This window comes from Melopsittacus undulatus, chromosome 6, assembly GCF_012275295.1.
Source record: "Melopsittacus undulatus isolate bMelUnd1 chromosome 6, bMelUnd1.mat.Z, whole genome shotgun sequence".
Lineage (NCBI taxonomy): Eukaryota > Metazoa > Chordata > Aves > Psittaciformes > Psittaculidae > Melopsittacus > Melopsittacus undulatus.
This window is the reverse complement of record NC_047532.1, coordinates 15,085,213-15,107,396: the sequence shown is the minus strand read 5'-3', so window position 1 is coordinate 15,107,396 and position 22,184 is coordinate 15,085,213. Positions and strand designations below refer to the sequence as shown.

Below are 22,184 nucleotides of genomic sequence, written 5' to 3'. Positions count from 1 at the left end.
TCCCCAAAGGGCAGGAAGCTCTCCGCTCCCTTCCTCACCTCAGGACGCGGGCGGCTCCTGCCTTGCGGGGACCCCTCAAGGGATTGGGGCGGCGGTTCCCACCCTCCGCCATCGCAGCCCCCTGCCCGCCCGAGCTCCGCCCGCTCGCCGCCCCACCTCCCGGCCGGGTGCCGCCGGAGCCGGGCAGCCCGGCGGGTGACCGCCGCACCATGAGCGCCGAGTGCAGCAGCTACCTCAACGCCGACAAGGTGCTGGTGAGCGGGTTCAGCTGCCCGCGGACGGGCGGCGACGCCAGCGCCGTGTACTGCTGCGGCTTCCAGGACGTCAAGTACTGCTGCGATGACCCCCACAGCTTCTTCCCCTATGAGCACAGCTACATGTGGTGGCTCAGGTAAGGTGCTCTCCGGTCCCGCATGGCGGGTGGTGTGAGGGCCCCGGGGGGTGGGAGACCTGCGTTCGCCTGAGCATACCTGAGGGTTTGTTTCTGAGGGACTTGTAGCCTTTGTCCCGCTGAGAGTAGCGGCGGAGCTGCAGCTGCTGCCGAGAAAGAGTTCTGCTTGTGCCAGGGTGGTTTCTGACGGAAATAACGGGTGGTTTGGGTAAGGAAACGCTCAGTGCCCGTGTACAGAGCATCCTTCAGACTTTTCGGTGTGAGGTGAGCTGCTGGCTCGGGGCCTGACCATGTAAGATGCTGTGTGAATAAAGTTCCCGATCACTTCGGCTACTTTTCTGTGTGTTTAAGGTCAAGCACTACATAACTTTCATCTTGGAAAGTGGCAGATAATCAGCCTTGTGCTCTTCTGGGTCCATCTATATCCCAGCTCATCTCCAGCAGTGGCAGAGTTGCACACACCCAGCCCGGCTGCTCTGTGTGTCCCGTTCCTCTCAGGCTCTTCAGCGTCGACATGTCAGGGTGTTTGTACAGCTTTGCATAATGCTTCTGCTGTCTCTTTATGGACTTGTCTAATGATTTTGTCTAATCCCTTTCTGGACTTGCTTCTGCTGTCTGCTTCTGCAGGTCTGGTGGCACCAGTCACTACCTGCTTTTTAAAGATATATCCCTTACCCTGTACTTTACTGTTTCTTACTATTTTTATGGAGTACCCTCTAGCATTTGTATTGTGAGATTTTGTGAACAACAATTGTGTGTTCTGTTTCTGCACGAAGTTCAAAATTTTGTTTGGTGTACCAGTTTGGAACATTCATCCCTCCAAATTGAACAGTCTTAATCCTTCTGAGTTACCATTAAGGCAGATGCTGTGTCCCACTGATCATTTTAGTTGCCTCTCATCCGGTTTGCGCTTCACAGTGCTGCTTTCAGGGACAATGTGGAGCTGCCTGCTCAAGAGGTGGGTGTAGCAGGGTTTTGCTACAATGGCAAAATGCTGCCTTTAATCCTGCTCTCAAAATCCTTTTTGTTGATGGCCAGCGCTTTGATGTCTTTGCCTGCTGGTGCACACTGACTGTGATTTCAGTGATCTATCACTAATGGTTCTCAAAGTTTTGTTGAGTTCAGAATGGCTAGATCCAAGTTCACTATCATATAGGCTTGGTTTTGTTTGTACATTACATTATGTACACTGAAGCTCATCTACATCGGTTTTGCCTGCTCAGTTTTCAGCAAGTCTTGTAGCATTCCTTGCCCCTGTAGCATCTGATGGCTTGCAGGGGTTTAGGATTATCAGAAACTCAGGTTTCATTGTTCTCCAGGTCATTGATGAAGACACTGAAGAAAGAGTCTCAGAACTCATCTCTGAAAGCTTTTCTTTATATTCAAGACAGTTCAGCCCTGTGCTTTATACTTTAAGCAGCCTTGAATCTGTAACAAAACCTCTTCCTAATCCTGCATCAGTTCAATCTTTTTAGACCCACTTTCAGTGTGGGGATTTTCCAAAGGCTTTTCAAAAAATCTGTCTGCTGGGTTCCTTTATCCATCTGCTTGTTGACACTTTGTGGACTCCAGCAGGTTAACAAGGCAGCATTTTCCACTTATAGTAATGCTGACTCTGTAATGAAAGATTTTGTCAGGAAGCAGTGAGTGTTAGCAGCTTCCTGTGAGCAGAGTGTGGTAATAAGATGGATGGGAGTAGTGGCTTCACTGTCAAAGAACTGGCTTATTGTATACAGGTAGGGTGATTCTGAGACAGACCTGGGAATCATGACTTGGGGGTAAAAGGGTCAGATACAACCCAGATGTGCTCAGTGCCCTGTTGTAATGGCTCTGATGCTGTGTTTATCTCTTGGCTTAATGGTATTATTCCTTTTTTTTTTTTTACAGACCTTTCTGTCTTTCCAAGGGTGGAAATCAGATTTATTAGTCTGTAGTTCCTGGATTCCCCTCTAGAACCCTGTTTTAGGTTGGAGTTATGTTCCCAAGCTACCAGTCCTCAGAGGATGTTCTTGTAATGATGGGTTGCCTTGACCAAACAGTTTTTCACTTTCACATGTGAATTCCTTCAGGGCTCTTGGGTAAATGCTATTAAGTACTGTAGGCTTGCTTTCATTTGATTAATCTTATCTACTATTTAATGTATAGTTATTTAAAGTCTGTTTTGTCTGGTAAAAGTAGTCAGCTGAATGTGGGAAGCCCAAGCCATCCACAGCTGTGACTGGCAGAGAATTACTCAGCTTCTGTGATGCGAGAAGGCATGTCTGAGAGTCCTCTTTTACACTTTTCTCATTAAACAGTATTCATACTGTTTTAATGTTACATTATCTTTTTGCATAGTCTTGGGCTATTTTGGTCACAGGAAGCCTTCCCAAAATGACAGAACTACTGAAAGATTAAGTTAGTTTTGCTCTTGCATCTGGATGAGGTGTTGCAGTGAAGACTTCTTTTCAGAAGGTACCTCAAAGAACTGAATCTTATGAGAGGCTTTAATGGAGCACCTCTGAAGGATCTTCCTTTACAAAGATTTTCTAGGGTCTGAGTAGTGTGACTACTTGGCCTATACCTAGGTCATAAACTTGTGCCTAAACTTTGAAACTTAAAAATTTGTAGGGTTTTTTTTTCCTCTCTGTGATGGCCTTAAGCTACTGAAAGGATCTGAGCAAACTGTAATTGATAGGGTTTTGGTTGTGCTTAACTTCTGTCATAACTGTGAAGAGTTGAATAAATAAAATTTACATCTCTAAGCAAAATTATAGAAGTGTTTTCCAATAACAAATCACAAAGTTTAATTGCTAACACACTGGATACCCTATGGTATTGCAGCACTTTGAAAACTGGATGTGTTTTTACATGATAGTTCCCTTAGGAGTTTAAGGAAAACATAACCCCCCCCATTTTCTTGTCTCTCAGAATGTTTTGGTGATCACTGCCTTGTTTGGCTTTGTTTCAGACCATTATTTATATCAGTATTTAACAGATGCTTCTTATAGCCTTTGAGGACATGCTTTTAAGACTTGAAACCCTTGAGACTTAAAACTATTCAAGAGTTAGCCAAACCAACCAAGGTAAGTCTGGAGATTGAATGCACTGAGGAAGAGAAAGGAGCTGGAAGCTCTGATGGGGTAATTGTTTCAGGATTTGCTTTACTCCAGAACTTAAGTTTCTCATTCTAAATCTGTCTTTGCTTGACTCGCCACTGATTTGAAAGCAGCGACTGAATGAACCACCAAGTGGTTGGTGGCATCTCGGGGATTATTTCTGTTTGGTGACACACCAGGCAGAATTTGAAGAACCTGTTGCCTATTTCTCTTGTGTTTTTCCTGCTGTGGGAGACGTGTTGCCAGACCACTTAGCAGCCAGCTCTGACGGAAGCAGTTCATGCAATAGCCAGCAGCCTAGGCAACCTGAAGCAATAGTTGCCTATGCTATTTTTTTGTCCAAAATCGCTGCTGCCTGTACTATATTCAGAGCTATATACTGCACTATTTCTTAGCAAAATGGAATCATCTTTCCCCTCCCACTCCTGCAAAACCTGCAGTATTTGACAAGTGCATCTTAATACCTGCCATACTAGGAGCTGCTGGACAATCATAAATGACCTTTGAGCAACTCTGACACATTTCATATTTTCCTCTGAATTTATCGTTTGTGATATTATTAATTTCTCTCTTATGCCTTCTTTTTTGCTGGTGCTTAAATAGTATAGGTTTTGAGTTTGTTTTGCTTTATGTCAAATTCCTTTCCCGCATTTCTTGTAAAGCTGATCTCAACAAAGAAGAGTGAAGAATGTTTTTTCTATCTCTTATAGCAGTCAAAAGTCTATGGAACAGGGAAGGGAACATTAGGAAAAGTCAGGGGTGTCTGGAATTCATAGACTCATAGAACCAGCTAGGTTAGAAAAGACCTTTAAGATCATCAAGCTCAATGAGAAGGTTGTGCAGCTTTTGAAACCTCAAAATGCAGGTGCTGTAAAACACTAGTGAGCAGAACACTGAACAGTGCCATGTGCTGAAACACATACATGAAGTTATAGTGACATCTACTTATACTCCAAAGCTCAGTGGAGGGGGAGGAATGCTGGGCATGTGGTATTTGTACTGCTCTGTGATGCAGTTAGGTTCAGTCAGCACCTTTTTTTTTCTCATTAGTATGAAATATTTTAGAATAATTTTTGTCACTGTTCAATTAAGTTTTAGTTTGCAAATTTCATGGCTTCTTTCAGTATCAAAGACAATTATAGTATCTATTTCAAATCTGTACTTTTTATAAGTTTCAAGTCATATTACATACTCTATTAAAACTCCAGCAGGCCAAGTACAGATTTTATTCAAAGTGCTTTACTAATGAATACTCATAGAATCATAGAATAGTTAGGGTTGGAAAGAACCTTAAGATCATCTAGTTCCAGCCCCCCTGCCATGGACAGGGGCACTTCACACTAAACCATATCACCCAAGGCTTCATCCAACCTGGCCTTGAACACTGCCAGGGATGGAGCATTCACCACCTCCTTGGGCAACCCATTCCAGTGCCTCACCACCCTAACAGTAAAGAATTTCTTCCTTATATCCAATCTAAACCTCTGCTGTTTAAGTTTCAACCCGTTACCCCTTGTCCTATCACTACAGTCCCTAATGAGTAGTCCCTCACCAGTATCCCTGCAGGCCCCCTGCAGATACTGGAAGACTGCTCTGAGGTCTCCACGCAGCCTTCTCTTCTCCAGGCTGAACAGCCCCAACTTTCTCAGCCTGTCTTCATAGAGGAGGTGCTCCAGTGCCCTGATCATCCTCGTGGCCTCCTCTGGACTTGTTCCAACAGTTCCATGTCCTTTTTATGTTGAGGGCACCAGAACTGAACACAATGCTCCAAGTGAGGTCTCACAAGACCAAAGTAGAGGGGCAGGATCACCTCCTTCAACCTGCTGATCACGCTCCTTTTGATGCAGCCCAGAATACGTTTGGTTTTCTGGGCTGTAAGCGCACACTGAAGCCAGCTCATGTTCATTTTCTCATCAACCAACACCCCCAAGTCCTTCTCCGCAGGAATACCACGAATTTCCTTTTTGCCCAACCTGTAGCTGTGCCTGGGATTGCTCCCACCCAGGTGTAGGACCTTGCACTTGGCATGGTTAAACTTCATGAGGTTGGCATCAGCCCACCTCACAAGTGTGTCAAGGTCCCTCTGAATGGCATTCCTTCCCTCCAGCGTGTCAACAGAACCACACAGCTTGGTGTCATCGGCAAACTTGCTGAGGGCACACTCAATCCATGTCAGTGACAAAGATATTAAACAAGACCGGTCCCAACACCGATCCCTGAGGACACCACTCATTACTGGTCTCCAGCCAGACATTGAACCATTGGCCACAACTCTTTGGGTGCAGCCATCCAGCCAGTTCTTTATCCACCGAGTAGTCCATCTATCAAATTGATGTCTCTCCAATTTAGAGACAAGTATGTCATGTGGGACAGTGTTGAATGCTTTGCACAAGTCCAGGTAGATGGCATCAACTGCTCCAACCCTGTCCATCATTTCCATAGCCCTTGTCATAGAAGGCCACCAAATTGGTCAGGCAGGATTTCCCCCTAGTGAAGCCCTGCTGGCTGTCACCAAGCACCTTGTTTTTCATGTGCCCTAGCATGCCTTCCAGGAGAATCTGCTCCCAGATTTTGCCAGGCACAGAGGTGAGGCTGACTGGTCTGTAATGCCCCAGGTCATCCATTTTCCCTGTCTTGAAAATGGGGTTATATTTCCCTTTTTCATAGAACCATGGTGACCCAATGCTGCAGCCTAGCTTTGCTCTACAGTTCTCCAGAAGTCTGTTTTATCTCTCCAAAATAGCAAGTCTTTTGTTCCTGTATGTGCATTCCTCCAGTCTCCTGTGAATATTTATCTATTTGCTTTCAAATACCATGTACAACATGTCATTGCAGCAGCGGCATTAGGAACATCTGGTTCATGCGAATCCAGATGACTTATGAGCATCCTACCAATATATCAGTGCACATACTGCATCTGCTTAGTGATACTTAAATTTTTCCTAGCTGTTTTTGGTGTGGATGGACTAATTTATGGACTAAAAGTAACTGTAGGTGTGTGATGCTGAGCATCCACTAACAGAAATGTCAGTGACCCACTAAGCATCTCTCTGGACAGCAGCCTGGGGAGTTTGCTGACAAAGTGGAGCCTCTCTGCTCAGTAAAGCCTTTGGCTGTGCAGAGATGTGTGGCCATGCTGCAAGTGTGTGTGCTGTTCTGGCACTTGGTGCAGTGGGAGCATCAGTGAAGTGTGTGGTATGGCTCTATGTAGAAGGTTAATTGGGAGAGATCTGTTTCCTCCATGGATCTTCTGCCAAGCATCGCTCATGTTTGAAAAGCTGTGTAAATGCTGCCACGGTTACCTCTGGCCCTACCTTGCCGTTTTTGTGCTAGATCACCAGTTTGGGGTGGGTGAGAAGCTTGTTAATGCCAGTTTTTGTTAATGAGACCACAGCTGGGGGCAAAAGTAATTTTTTGTTTGCTTGTTTAATGCCTCTGCTCTAATGCTAAAGACACACCCTGAAGCCTGTGGACTGCTGAGTTGCCTTTAAACACCTAGTGTTTAAGGTAAAGATGGGAATGTGATAAACCGTTTTTAGCAGGGACATTCCTAGATGGATATGCAGCACCATACTAACTGCTGTAGAATCTAAAGGACATGCTGAAGTGCTGTCTTTATTTTCAGAGGAAGCTGGTCATTAAAATGATCAAGGAACATACTTATCTTGGTATTTTGCTTCTGATATCGGTTTTAACTTTTTTTGAAATAAAAAAGTTATGTTCTGGCTGAGAAACTTGAGTGTTCAGAGCTGTGGAAGGCATACTAAATTTCTCTAAATTAAGCAACAACCCTCCATCGCTGAACTTTAGCCCCAAATTAACCTTAAAGGACTTGCTAACATATTTTGAGAGGTTGATGGCCTCAGCATGTTGACAACAATCTGGTGTTGAAAAGTGGTGTTTAAAAACAGTAAGTACAAACTGAATCTTAATTTCCAGTCGATTTAGGAAGTGAGATCTGGGGTGTATTTGTTTTTGTGATGCTGATCTCCATGTTTTAGGTAATCTTTTCACATTGCTGCTGGAGCATGGCAAATACTTAGTGGCATATAACTGATCGTATGTCCTTGACCTGTACTAGGAAATAATGTAGAGTTCTTCAGGAGCTGCTTTTCTTACCTTTGCCATTTTTAACTCACAAAGCATCTTACACAAGCTGTGTAGTAATATAGAAGATGTGTGTGCTATACAGTACAGGACTGTATTGTATTCGACAACTGCATGGAGGAGAGCTACAAGTCAGAAAAAATAGATGGCCAAAAAAAAACATATAATCATTAATATGTACTTAAACTATTCAGCTTCAGAACAGCTGACTCTGCTTAATGTTTGGATAATGGTGAGCAACTTCTTTCGTCCTGGACTGCAGACTGTTATTTAAATGGAATCTTAAAATAGAGCTAGTACAGACATGACAAAAAAAGCACAAATACCTGTTTCTGAAGAGCCTTTGGGTTTCTGTTACTTCCTCAAATAGATTCAGCTGTGGAGATCATTCTTGGTTCAATGGCTGCTCACCTCAGCCTCCTGTAGTGTATTTCTTGTGTTTTGTCCATTTGGGTCAAGGTGTTCTAAGTGAAAATGCATAAGTAAGACCAGAACCTAGATGACATCTCTGACTGAAGGTTATGTTCAATTCCATATTGAGCAGAATACTGCTTGCCTGTAAGTTTTGTTTGAGAAAAAAAGATAAGGAAAAACCTGCTTAATATGTGCATATATACATAAACGTATAAAAACACTCTAGTTCATGCAGATGATAAATACCATGGAAATCTGTGTAAGGGTAAAGTTATTGTTTCAAGAACCAATCATTTTGCTGATACCAAATCATTTTAGTCGTGCAAGGAGCTAGATGTTGCACAAACTTCATTAATGGATCGAACCAATAACTGATGAGATTTGTATCTTAAAGTCATACTGATATCTGCTGATCTTAAGAGTTTCTCCTGTAGACATATCTGTCTATTGGTGTTATGGGAGCTTGGAGAGAAGCTTTGCAGTAGCTTGAATATAAAATTCATGAAAACATCCCAAGGCACAGTTCTTCTCATATCCCTATATGGCCACAGTAGAATTGACTTCTCACTGATAGCGATGATATATAAAGGCATTTTTATCACTAGAGGATGGAGTCTGTAGAATTTAAGACATTCATCTCTCTTCTGTCCTTTTTATATCTGTCAGAACTGTAAATATACCAAAGTTGTAATATAAGGATTCTCAGTCCTTGGATTCTTCTTCGTCTGTAACCAAAAGTCTGCTATTTAATTTCACCAGAAATCAGGGTCTTTGGCATGGGCTGTGGAATAGAGAACTGGGACACTGTAGGCGTCAAATCGCCCAGGAGAGGTTAGTAAATGATAGCTACACTATATTGCGGTCAGTCCTTTATTTCATCATGAGAATTTTATAGTAGGAAAAGAAGGGTTGGAAATAAGGAAGCTACTAAAGAGATTTCTGTATATACAGATACCATCTCACTGAATGTTTATGGAAAAGTATAAAGTAGCTTCTATCCTGCAGAAGTAGTATCTTGATAAAATCTACATATACAGCTATATGATTGGCCTCTGGAATAATTAAGGTACTGTGTAAATTATCTTTAGTCTTCCTTTTACCCTGACAAAGATCATGGAAGAACTTCTACAGTCTTGTTTGGTGAGTTATTGCAAGCCTAGCATGAAGGCACAACAGTGATCACAGTACTGCACCCTGCTCTACAGAGCTCCTAACAGAACTGAACAATGTGGCTTGCACACTTTTTACTCTATTTTTTATAGGCATGTCAGCCTTGGTGAGAAGTCTGTGACAAACATGCACTTTGCTTAAAGTGGTTTAACAGGCTCTTCTTGCAACAAAAATGACATTTCACACTCAAAATATAGCTTTAATAGTTATGATGTTTGAGAAAAAGGAGACTGTATGGGCTGCCTGATCTCTGGAATCCCTCTTTGTGTGTGCATGTGATATTTCTATAATATCATGCTTATCTGGGAATATGCACTGCATTGGAAAAGTTCTTGATCTCACTGATGCTAGTTACTGCATGAAGCTGTTTCTGATTTTCATAAACACAGTTTAAATCAAACTCAGGATTACTATGCATAGATAACAAGAAATGTCACCAAGGGCCAGATGTCCAACTGCTGTGTAATGGCATTGATCTTTATGAGGCAATGAAATAATTCCAATTTAAGCAACATAAGTATTGATCTCTAAACTTCTGAGTACAGTAAAACACATAATCACTCCCTTGTCTGAGTACAAGGAACCTCAGATATGTTCCTGACCATTGTTTTAAAGGGTATCACAGGGTGTCTGTGCACTTAATTTCTGTTTTTCCTCTCTTCTCAGTGTTGGAGCACTCGTGGGCCTGTCGATAGCAGCAGTGGTCCTCTTTGCTTTTATCATCACTGTGTGTGTTCTCTGTTATTTGTTTATCAGCACGAAGCCACGCAGCAAACTGGATACTGGTTTAAGCTTACAGATGGCAGGTAAGACCAGTTGTTATTGACATACATGATTTCCTGCAGAGATAAAACCTTATTCTGTGTTTAAAAGGAATCCAGCAGTGCATATTTCTCATGGGGACCTCAAGATGCAGACAAGCTATTCTGCTGTTTTAGCTTCTGAATGCAATGTATGCTAAATGCAAATAAAAAACATGAACATGAGCTCAGTGTATTTATTTAGTAGTAGGCAGAGTAAAGCTTTGCAATACTAAGTAAGGGTGCAACAAATAAGTCCCTTTGTTAGGATGAGCTCTAACAAGTGAGTTGCTGTCAAGAATGCATAAATATACAGTAGGATTTCATTCTAGGAATAAGAATCACAAAAGAGATTTTAAGTGTATTTTCTCGTGACAGGGAGAGTTCATTCTTTTTTCTTTCTTCCTGATACAGGGTCCAGTCCAAATCTAAGACTCTTTGCTTCAGTCCCAGTAATCCATACCTTTGTGCCCAAACTACGTTGGCAGACACCAGCAGGAGCAGTGCATGTAGCCAGCACTGATGTGGGAAAACCTGTGCTGCTGCTGTATTTCACTAACTTTGTGGAATCTGACTGCAAGTTTTGATGACAAAAAGTTTCACCCTTTATCTTGGACTTCCTGAATGCTTAAACTTGGTTTCCAACATCCAGTAAAGCTGTAGGAAATAAAGAGAATGTTGTACCTAATTAGGCCTTGGAAGTTGAAAAAGGGGAATAATGACCAATGAGTTACTGCAATTATAGCCTGTTATACAGCAGCAAGTCCTCTCCCCAGTGTCTAGTTAACACAGTCCACTTTATACCAAACTTCCTGTGTCTTGTTCTCCAAAGAATGCAGGCTTTAGTCTAAAAGTGTTTTGCAGGACCATAAGGAAATAAAAAGCTTTCCTTTGGAGCTGTGTAGGCTGAGCAAGCTGCTGAAGTGGAAGTCACACATTCAGCAAACTGCTACTAATCTGCAAATTGAAAACTTCACACCATCCTGGAGAGAGTGGAAATCAGACCTGCTACCTAGAGCAACCTAAATAAACTTTTGGGTGGGATGAGCAAAATGCCTAGTGATCTTTTACAAGATGGTTATGTTCTAATTATAAACCAGCATTATGCTTTTGAACATGTTGTTGTTTAACTTCTTCCGTCAGGTTTTCCTGTTATGGCATCAGCTCTTAATCCATTGCCAGGACAGTAGTGCTGTTTTTTCTCATGCTTTGCATTTTTATGCCAGATATGTTTGGTGTATAAGGAGCTGGGAAGAAGGCAGATGCTTGCGTACCACTGCAGCCAAGTGATTTAATCTTTCTCTACAGACTCAAACCCTGCTGCAGAACCACATCCTGCTTGGGCATTAGAGATTATTCCTTTCTTCCTACCATGAGGTGAACAACATCCCGAGCTTCCCCACTGATGACCCAGCATTCGTGTAGGCATCCTGTCTCTCATGATTCCAGGTGTTACGACTCCAGGAAGCTGAGAGATCTTTACTTTTTCCAAAACCTGGGTTGTTTTGAGCTTTATTCAGCCTGCATTGCTTTGTATTTAAACACTGTTTTGACTTTGCTCTCATCCTGTGTTCTTTCACTTTTATTATTCAGCTGCTCTGAATGACAGTTATTTTACATCTAAATTCTGGTAGGTTTAGCTGTTGATGAGGTTGGTTGACAGAAATTGAAAGCCAGTCACTTTGTCAGGGTTGAGAAATCTTTGAAAATGTTAAAGGATTTCATTGCCAAGCCTGAGTGCTTCCCTTCCTCATAGCGGGTTCTTTTGCATGGTGGTCATGCAAGGGCTGAGTGTCTTACCAGATGACTGGTTAGCTGCTTTCAGATCTGGGGAACAATAAAAGCAGCCTCTTTTTTCCTCTTTCAGTTCTTCTGAGATTTGAGCATATATAGGCAATAAAAATGAATTTAAAAAGTTGAAAGAGTTTTTAGAAGCTGCAGAAAATGTGAGGCCTGAGGACCATGTGTTTTAACTGTGAACTCGGCTCAGCCCTGCTTTTTCTGGGCTAGCATAATCTGCTGTTCAGACAAAAGCTGAGTCACACATCAGGTGTTGTGCATCATCTGTCCCCTTGGAGCATTCAGAGAGCACTCATTCATAAAAGCAATATTTTTTATTATATTCAATTTCACTGATAATACATCAGCTCAGTTGGAGCTTTGTATTTCATTAAACATAAAATTGATTATTGTATGCCTTTCCTCCTTCATGTAATAGTCAAAGTCGGTCATTGTTCCGTGCGCTCATCCCAGATTTCCTGAATATAGAAGTAGAATTGTTGAATTTTTTACAGAAATGAGTGAATGTGCAGCCTTTGTTAAAGCTTCTGAGTTCAAAAAGTACATTGCCTGGAATTTGATTCTATTTAGTCTTGAACAAATGGTCTTCGGTGGCATCAGCACCGATATTATGTATGGGGTTTCTGAGTTAGCTAAACATGTTATTGGCTGTAGTAAATATTAGCATTTTAATCTGACTTGAATTTCAGGAAAAATGAGTTCAGTCACTGGTGTAGATGAGGAGGAACTACTTAAATGTTAATAGTTCTGCTCATTTCAATTTGTAGTAGCATGGTATAGAGTTGATTCCTTATGTGCAAGACTGTGTTCAGGCAAATGAGAAGATCCCATATCTCAATGACTTGAGTCTAATTTCTTAACAGATCTACTATTTCTCAATAAAAAGCAGGAACATACTGTATGTATTTAAATGAAATCCTCTCCTTTACAGGCTATGTCTCAGCTCTTTATACATCACTTGTTTATTGTTTACACTCTGCTTTAGGATGTGAGATTCACCTAGAGTTTGGCTTGTGGGTTATAATGGTGTGCCTTTCTAAAGTGTCAAAGTACTTCAGTTTTAACTCTATTCTCACAGCTATCTTTCTGAAGTAGGGCGATGCTATTAGCCCCATCTCACAGAGACAGAACTGCAGAGAAGTATCATATTTTGAATGCTTTGTGTGTCAGTTCAGACATTTATGTCCAGTGGAATTTTCAAAAGGCATTGCTAACCAGAAGCCCTTTGTCCTTTTGCTTATGTCAAGACTAGCTTGACACAGAAATTTTGTGGTGCAGAGAACTGAGCCATGCTTTTGGAGACCAAAGGGAGTATTTAAATCATTGGAGCATACTTTTGCTTAGTATAGTGAACTCGCTTTTTAGTCATACAAGTTGCTCAGTGAGCTCTTTCTGAGAGAAAGGGTTTTCTCATTATTTCTTCCATTTGAAGGCTGGAGAACTATAAAAGCATTTCTTGGTAAACAAAGGCCACAAAGAAATCCAAGCCCTGAGAATGCAAACTTTATGGATTTTCCCAAGGTGAAAGGGAATTTGGTCATCCACTTTGTCCTCCTCCTAACCAAAAAGCTTCTCTTTATGCAAAAGGTTTATCCCCTTTAAAATGTATGGAACCAGGGAGTCACAAGACTGCAAGTGTTTTGTTAAGGCTGAGTGAACAATGCTAGAACATCTAGGGGAAATGAGGAGGACTGAGTCAAGATGGCATAATTGTCAGGAGAGGAGAGATAAGCAGGCAGAAAACGAAGAATTTAGAGGCATTTCTGCTGCTCAGCCCTGGGAAAAGATGCACATGTGCTTCTCTCGACCATGCAGCTGATGGGAGAGGAGTGGTCACCTCTGCTGGCCCCTTAGAATGGGTTTTGCTGCCAGAGGTAAAAAGGTAGATAGAGACTTTCCACCTTGGTGATCCAAACAGTTTGTAAACACAGTCGTCCCTGTGTTTTAGCCAGAATTAGTCCAGGAGGACCTTTGGGGCGAGGTGTCCTATACAGTGAAGTGAGGGTTAGTGAGAATAGCACTATAGTGAGAATAGCAAGTTAGATTTTATGATGGTAACTAACATTTTCCTTTAAAGCTTAGCACAAGAAGACCTCTAATGCATTCAAAGTCAGACAGCAGGGACCTTTAGGTTGGAGTGTGAAGAGAACTATGGCCTTCTAAATTACTCATAAGTGCTGGGGGAAAATGTTCTTTAATAGAAGAGATTAATTCTGTGTTCTTACACAGCAGTGGCATCATAGTATGCAAAAGTTCATGGTTTCATTTCATAAGGAAAAACTCAGCTCAAAAAATAGCCAGATGACCTTCCTGTCCCTATTTCTCTCCTTAATTACGATTCCTCAAGGGACACTCTTCAAATCTACAAAATATTCAGATATTTTGATGAAAAAGCACTGAACTCTCACATTCTCCTCCTTAGCTCTGTAGTTATCTGGCTGTTGGTTCTGAAACCAGAGTTACTCTCTGAATTCAGTGACACTGTGCTTGTGTTTTGGAGTATGCATTGATAGCTTTGCTTTCTAGGCTTATCAATAATTTCCACTCTGTGGTCTTTCTGCAGCTGGCCTTAAATTTTCCCTAGTTAGGCTATCTTTTTCTTTGGCAGCCATCTGCCTCAGATACTTGTATATGGGGAAAATAAAATAAATCCAAGGCCCCCCCATCCCCCCCCCCCAAAAAAAAGAAGATTATTTCTTTTCCTTTAGGAAATGAGGAACTTTCCTATTTTGGAGCTGGGAATTCAAATTTAGTGGAAGGGTAGCAGTAGCTCAAAGTTCTATAGCTAGGGAAGATCAGATCTAGAAATGTTTAAATTGGACTTGTTAGCTTTTATATTTCCTAAACTTTCTTGTAACAGTGATGAGGCTTTTGCAGCTCATTGAGTAAGGTTTTATACTGCAAAGATACCCATAGATGCTGTAAGCTGGTTTAGATATGAAAGGTAGACAGAGCTCAAAATCAGGCTTCCTTCCTCTTATAGCTGATTAGGAATCTTATAGTTTTGCTTTTTGGGTTTCTTTTGATCACAGCTGAACTAACTCACTGAAAAGACTTGATTTCAACTAAGATCTTGGCTTAAATATTATTTTACAGAGTTTTTGAAATGTCAAACTGTCAAATTCCAAACTACAGGTTTTTTCAATTCAAACAAAATAAAAGGTAGCTTTTAAAACCCTTCAAAACCAAATAATTTCTTTGCCTCATTTGCTTGGTTCCTTTTTATTTTTTAAATGAATATACTAAAATTCTGAACTATTCAGCCCTTTTGGTTACAGGAACTTTTTTTAATCCCTTCCCCACAAGTGTCCTTGGACAGAAGTACCCTGCCTAGTTATGCTTCTCTTTCCTCTTTCTTTCTCTTTAATCTCTGTGTTGCCCAAGCAGTAGGAAACTGGAAAATGAGGTCAGACAGTGCTGGACTTGAGGCTAATGGGAAATGCTAGGCATGGGGAGAAGACTGATGAGATCCATAAGGAGACTTAGATGAGAAGGTGGAGCAAGGAGAAGTTTTGGAGCCAGTAGATAAAGAAGAAACCTCAAGAGCCTGGGTGCACCTGGGAAGGTGTGGAAGAAGGATGGGGCTAATGGGGTTGAGAGCAGCAGAGCAGGAAAGCAGGTGTCTGTCAGTCACCTGGTAGAATGTTAATGAACTGTTACTTATTTTAACCTTTGAAGTTGTGCTCTGAAAAACAACACTCAACTACTACTGAGCTTCAAAATCCAACACTAAAAAGATGGGAGATGCCAGAACTTAAATTTTCCTGGACAACAGATGAAATACCTAATTAAAAATTGCTTTATTTGCAATTTTTCCCTTTAATCTTTCCAAAACCAAGGGTTACACTTCTTTCTCGTAAAGACAAATTGTGAGTCTCCAGCCCTGCAGTGCTTTGCGGTCATTGGATGGAAAGTGCAGTGAAAGCAATAGTGACTGATCATATTTGGAACAGGATGAAAGTTTGAGATTACTGATCTATGGAATATGGGAAACTTTTCTGCCATTCCTTTAAGGAGATACCCTGATATCCTGCTACAAATCCTTCATATACCACAGTACTGTACCTTACATTAGTTTTCATCTTAATGTTTATTCCTTCTTAACACAAGTTATTAATTGCAGCCTCCCAGAGGCTTAGGGACAGAAAGTAGAATAGCTCTAGTTAATCCCATCCTCTAAAAACTGTAGAGGAAGATTCCAGGAACTGTGTTTTCTCTGATACATCTGTATGTTACTCCACAACTGAAGGAAGAATAATGCTGTTAGTTTTAGTAAAAATGCTTTTGTTTTACAGACAGTGAGACCAGAGGGAGTTCAATATGTTAAAAAAAAACAGAGGCACTGGATGGATTCTATCAATGGTGTCATGAAAATAGGTACAGTAAGAACATTTATTTTTCCTCTTACTCTATTGTATTTGTATACCCTCTGATCTGTTTTATATGTGGTGATGCAGATATGATAAACATTTTTCAAAATGCCATGAACCTTTATCTGGATTTTTAAGTTTCTGAAAAGCACTAGCAAACTGCCTATGATTTGAGTCCTTATGTATGACTCTATATCATACAGTCCTTATACATTGCCCTGATGCTGACCTTGCACAGGAGTATCTGCAGAGACTTGAAAACAGCCCTTCCACAGAGAAATCTCTTCTTACTGATTTACTCTTACATGAATATTCTATCATGGCTGTGTGCACCAGAGATTACATTCTCCTTATACTGCCTTTGGCCTTTTCCTGATGCTGTCCTGGATGTACCAGAGCATATTAAGGAGACAGCCCTTGTAACTTATCATTTAAAATAAATTGTTTAGTGATGAACTGCTAGAAAGGCTCCTGTGTGACTAAGGTAAAAGCAGTGAACTGTCTGGTGGGTCGTTTAGGTTAGCATTCCCTGCTTCCTGTGGATGCTACCTATAAGTGCTGAGTCAAGTCTGATAAAGAGCTGAAGAGTGTTATCTTACAAATAGTGAAGTTTCATATACTGACTTGGTTTTTGTGGTGAAATCATGTTTAAAGATCAAACTGCCTATGGCACAGATAATGCAAAATAGTATTTAAAATGTATGCCAGTACAGGTGAATTCTGCTTCAGACTTAAGAGGAATTTATGAATAACACAAAAGACTTCAGATGGCATGAAACATGCATTTTACTTTCTGTAGGGAGTGAAAGCTCATAGCTAAACAGCCACAGAATGTGAGAATAGCTGTACATCAGCAATGTCTGTCACAGGGGAAGCAAAAAGAAGTAGGCTTGTTTGCTCAGCAGTTGTTAGATGAACAGGAAAGTAAATGTGTCAGAGTTCCTTGCTTTGTGTCTTTTCTCTTGTACCCTTAAAAAGAAAGCCACCCTGTGCACTGTAAGTGCAAATGCATCTTTCTCAAGCGCTGTTTATTATCAACATAATAGGTTGGTTTGGGCTGCTTGTCCTCATACAAATACTTCAGTGTAACAAAAACTCATTTTGAAACTTCTAACCCACCTCCACACCTATTTTTTTTCTTCCTGCTGTTGCAAATGAAATGGCTTGTGGAAGAAAAATGCCACGGGAAAACTAAAAAGGATCCTGCAGTCAGAAAGCCGTCTGTGGTGAGAAAATCCCAAAATATCTGAGACAGGCGCTAAGTGCTGAGCTGAGACCTCAGTTCAGGTCTGTGAATGTGACATTGCTTTCTCAAGGCCATGAGCCTTTCATTTCCTCATGCTTCAGCTTACCTGTCTTCCACCATGTCATAAAGACTAATGTTTATGGAGTGCCCTGAAGTGTAGCCTGCACTATTGCTTGCAGGGAGCGAATTGCAAGACTAGTTGCAGAGGATTTTACTGTAGGGGTTTGAATGCACAAAATCTATAAAGACAAAAAAAATTAGAAGCTTGTTTTTGTGGATGAATTACACAATTATTTTTTGTTGGCAAAATGAAGCTGGTATTGTCATGAAGACTCAAAATACTTGGGACTTTTTGGGCTAAAATCAGGAAAACTATGCCCTTAGCCTGTGAGCCTTTTTGCTTCCAGATCAAGAATGGAACAGCCGGGAACTTTCTGTGAGAATGAAATGGGAGGCAAAGATCTTTTCTAAACTCCAACAGATTATCCCATAAAGTGTTGGTAGAAATTCCAGATCTACCTGTTTGTTTTCTATCCTATGCTTTTCATGTAGTCTGCTGAAGATTTTTGGGTGACCTGGTTTAGTGTGCGGTGTCCTTGCCCATGGCAGGTGGGTTGGAACTGGATGATCTTAAGGACCTTTCCAACCCAAACTATTCTAGGATTCTATGATTTCATGAGCTCGCCTGTTATGGAGAGCCACAGTGCAGTGATAAGCCGGAAAGTCCACCAGTGGCTGCAAGCCTTTCACTGCTGTGAGAAAGCTCCATGTGGCAATTAGATTTGATTTAGCATGCATACTTCCTTTGCCAAATTCACAGGGTCTTAATGAGGAAGAGGACCCCCTACACCCTTGTAGCTGATGTAGCTCAGCACACAATTCAAGCCTGTTTGCATAATCTTTTTTTTCCAGCAAAAGGGCAAATGCAACTCTTAGCTTTGAAAAGGGAAAACAGAGGAAGGAGGCAACTGGAGATATTGCTTCTAACTTTGAGTGGTAATATATCAAATTATTAAACAATTGAGTTAATGCATAAAGAAAAATGTAACACAGGTCTCATGAAGGCAAATCATGACAAACCAGTCTAATTTCTCTCTTTGTCAAAGTAATTTTTCCTGTCAGAGGAGTGTGAACAAGTGTTTCATAAAGACTACAGGTCTTTATGAAAAGGCAAGGAGAAGTTTTCTGTGGCTCATTCTCAAACACATTTTCAGAGGGAAGGATGTCTCAGTACTCCATCCCAGTTGAGCAGTAAGAGCTTGGCTGAAGGACTAAAGAGCATATGTATAAAATTTCTGATGGCACCACCCTGGGAAGGGTTGCAACCCTTCTGGGGTAAAACTGCCTTTCAGAGTTATCTCAGTGCCCTGGAGAAATGGTCTGAAATCAAGAAAAGGTGAAATACAATAAAGATAAAAGCAAAGTGCTGTATCTAAAAATGAGAAATCAACTCCTCAAATATACCTAAGGGAGAATAACTAAGTAGTGTGTGGAGAAAAAACTGTCTTGGGGTTTACAGTGTGCCATACACAGAGTATTGATGTTCTGGGGTCTTTTAGTCTGGCATATCAAAGAGGGGAACTGTATATAGGATGTAAAGTAGTAATTTGTTCCAGTTAGTGCTGGTAGTGTCTCTGTCAGTAGTGCTTTTAGGTATTGATATACTGGAGAAAAGAGAAAACTGAGGTAAAGTATTTAGGTTTTTGAATGGCAGGACAGGCTTAAGTGTAAAAATGGTGAGTGACAGTGTTCAGTTATGTAAAACAGGAAGCGGGTATCCTTCATGTCTGTGGCAGGCAGGGCAAGTAAGCAGGTTGCTCCAAGCCCCATCCAACCTGGCCTTGAACACTACCAGGGATGGGGCAGCCACAGCTCCTCTGGGCACCCTGTGCCCGCATCTCACTACCCTCATAGATCACCTCACAGATCACTTCCTCAGAAAGGTGTACAAAGCAATGAGGTTGCCCCTCAGCCTCCTTTTCTCGAAGGTCCTTAGCCACTCCTCACAGGGCACACCTTCCAGCCCTTTCACAGCTTTGTTGCCCTCCTCTGCACTCACTTGGTTTCCTTAATCCTTCTTTAATTGTGGGGGCAAGGCCTGTGCACAGTACTCAAGGTGAGGCTGCACCAAGTCTAAATACAGAAGGATGATCACCTCTTGCCCGGCTGGTGATACAGTGTTTATCACAGCCCAGGATGTGGTTTGCCCTCTTGGCTGCCAGGGCATGATGCTGATTCATGCTGAGCCTGCTGTCAACCTGATGGCAATACTGGGGGAGGGCACAAATCTAAGTTTATATGTGTGTCTTGGATGTTTTTATTTAGGTTAGTCAGGAATGTATAACTATCCCCAGCACCTTAAGCAGAATAAAATCTAGAATCTACAGAAGTATCACTGAAAACTTAAATAAGCATCATTCTTCTCGATGAACCAGCAATGGAAGTGATGTTCTTTGCTGGTTGTGATGCTGTTTGCTGCTAGTTGCCATCTGCCTTGAAATCCAAGATTTCACACTTCAGAACTTCTGTCAGTAGCTGAATTTGCTGAGATTTTCTGGCTAGACTTCAGTGCATGTCCATTGTTTTTTGCATATCCAGACAATCTGCTTCTAAACCCAGCTGTAACAACAGCTGTTGTGCTTCACCCCAGAAGCAATCCTGTTTTAATGAGCAGTGGAGTGATTTCTTTGTGTAGAAATCCTTCAGGTGTAGTCTGGAATATATTTTGGTATCCTTCAAGATACCCAAGGCACACATTGTGAGTATGTCTATCATAAAAAATGTGTGGATTACTGTAGATATTAATGATGCATATTCCAGGAGGCACTGCATAGAAATGTTAGATGGAAGACACATCTGCTAAGCCTTTTTTTTTGTGTTTTGTTCTAGCACCGTTGTGCCTTGAGCCTTCACATGTAAGGTGAAATCCTCACTTTCACAGAGGAGAAGCAACAGCAGATCTACCCGTACAAATACATCAGCAGAGGGGCCATTTAGTGTTTCATAGTTGTAGCGATGCCCTTCAGAGGTGCAGTTTTTTGAATGATAAAGTAATGAGATGCTTGGAAAGAAGTGATGCCAGTGAAACAGATTGAACTGTGTGGTTTATTCTAGATTTGTTTGCAGGATCTCCTTAACAATTCTGCTGTGCAGCACAGTTAAAAAGTCTTCCTCTGTTCAGGCTAATTCTAAACTCTGGTATTTTGCAGATAGAGAGCTGCATTCTTCACAAGGCCCCCACCAAAACAAGCTGCTGACAAAGCCAAGTGGCTTGAAGAGATTTCCTGAGCCACCAGGATGGACTGTGACTGTAAGCCACAAGAGCCTGACTCATTCTTCCAGAAGAGTTTCCTGGCTGTTACAACCACTGTTGATAACCAGAGGCCAATCTAAAGCTGTGCCAGGATATGTATTTGTGTATGATTGCTGTACTGAGAAGTAGTAAACATTGATTTGCACATGCCAGCTCCTGCTGCTAGTCATTTTCATGTAAAATGTTGTCTTTACCCTGTGCCATTCCAGCAAGGTAACACAGTTGTCAAGCAGAGCAGAATCTGGCACACCATGTTGACCAAGCTTTATTTTAAGCTTTTCCTGTATGCCATCTTCATGTGGTGTCTCCACATCATGAATATGATTGTCTTTTAGCCAAGTGTAATTGTTCGGTGCACCAACAGATGTGAACATAGTACCTCAATAAAATCTGGCATTTGCGGTGTTGTATCCTTAATGTATCGTTTTCCCTCACCTTTGTTTCCTCAAAAGATTCTCATGGAACCTAAAATGATGTTGATGGAAGAATTTTCTAACAAAGTAGTGAGGTTTTGCAGGGAAGTTTTTGGTTTCATTAGCTGTTTTCATAGGAAACAGTAAACACTGAAATGAGTTGAAATGAACATCCACAAATGTTTTGCAGGTTCTACATCAAAATATGTTGGAATATTTATTTTGAAGCAAGTGATAAAATTTTTCCAGTAGTATTCCTCTTTGGAGCATTACTTCGTCAATAGTGAAATTTCTTCAGGTACTCTAAGGGCTCTAATTGCACATTTCATTTCTCCAGAAGTCTTAAGAACAGCCAGCATAGTCTTAGCTGTTGTATTTGAGCTTTCAAGTCTTTCAAGCTTCGCCTTGAAACCATGGGCATTAATGATAAAGGATTTCTTTTTATCTTGTGAGGGTTTTTTAAGATCAGTGATCAAAAGAATCCCTAAACTATTTAACCATGCTATTTATTGTTAAGGCTGTAGACAGATCATCCCTTCCATTTGCAGATGAAGGCTTAAAATACTTACCTACCACATCAGTTTTGTCTCTGGTTATACTTGACCGTTTTAAGACCGAATCCTTATCTGCTATTTAGGAGTGACACCCTTGTGTGTGATAGTGCTTCTTTACAGCTATTTGGTATTCTGCATCAGAAATCCTCAAGTACTTCTAGTCTGAGATACTCTTAAGTCACATTATTTGTGTGAAATAATACTCCAGTACCTCTAAACAACATGGAGAATGTGGTATATGATCTTTCTATAACTGTTCGCATGTACTATCTCACTAAACTGGGGCTTCTAGAAAATTAAAACCACATTGGATGCATGAAGAAAATCTTTTTATAACAATAAACATAAACCTGATCTTCCAGCCCAGTAACTGCCTTGATTGGGACTGTCAAAGAGCAGAAGGGAGAGAGATTTATGATTTTTGCCATCTGGTTTCCTTTGAAGATCCCAGCCGTGAAGTACCTATTCCAGGAGCATATGCTTAACTTTAAACCACCAGTAAAAGACA

General features: G+C 41.2%; 1 protein-coding gene across 2 annotated transcripts; it reads left to right on the top strand.

Moving 5' to 3' along the window:
* The first annotated feature begins 9 nt into the window (after window positions 1–9).
* On the top strand, window positions 10–21,126 carry SHISAL2A (shisa like 2A). Of its 2 annotated transcripts, XM_034063936.1 has the most exons (5): window positions 10–391; window positions 8,770–8,841; window positions 9,847–9,986; window positions 16,076–16,157; window positions 20,606–21,126. In XM_034063936.1, the coding sequence occupies exons 1-4, from the start codon at window positions 210–212 to the stop codon at window positions 16,105–16,107; spliced, it is 426 nt and encodes a 141-aa protein (XP_033919827.1). In that variant the 5' UTR covers window positions 10–209; the 3' UTR covers window positions 16,108–16,157; window positions 20,606–21,126. The 2 variants fall into 2 exon arrangements, with proteins under 2 accessions (XP_033919827.1, XP_030906635.1); XM_031050775.2 differs by lacking the exon at window positions 8,770–8,841.
* Window positions 21,127–22,184: the final 1,058 nt, after the last annotated feature.

What these genes read in the sequence shown, in the direction of transcription:
- SHISAL2A (XM_034063936.1), top strand. Translation starts at nt 210, where the DNA reads ATGAGCGCCGAGTGCAGCAGCTACCTCAACGCCGACAAGGTGCTGGTG. An exon ending in AGCTACATGTGGTGGCTCAG is followed by an intron (nt 392 to 8,769) that starts GTAAGGTGCTCT and finishes TAATTTCACCAG; the next exon opens with AAATCAGGGTCTTTGGCATG. An exon ending in TTTAAGCTTACAGATGGCAG is followed by an intron (nt 9,987 to 16,075) that starts GTAAGACCAGTT and finishes TTTGTTTTACAG; the next exon opens with ACAGTGAGACCAGAGGGAGT.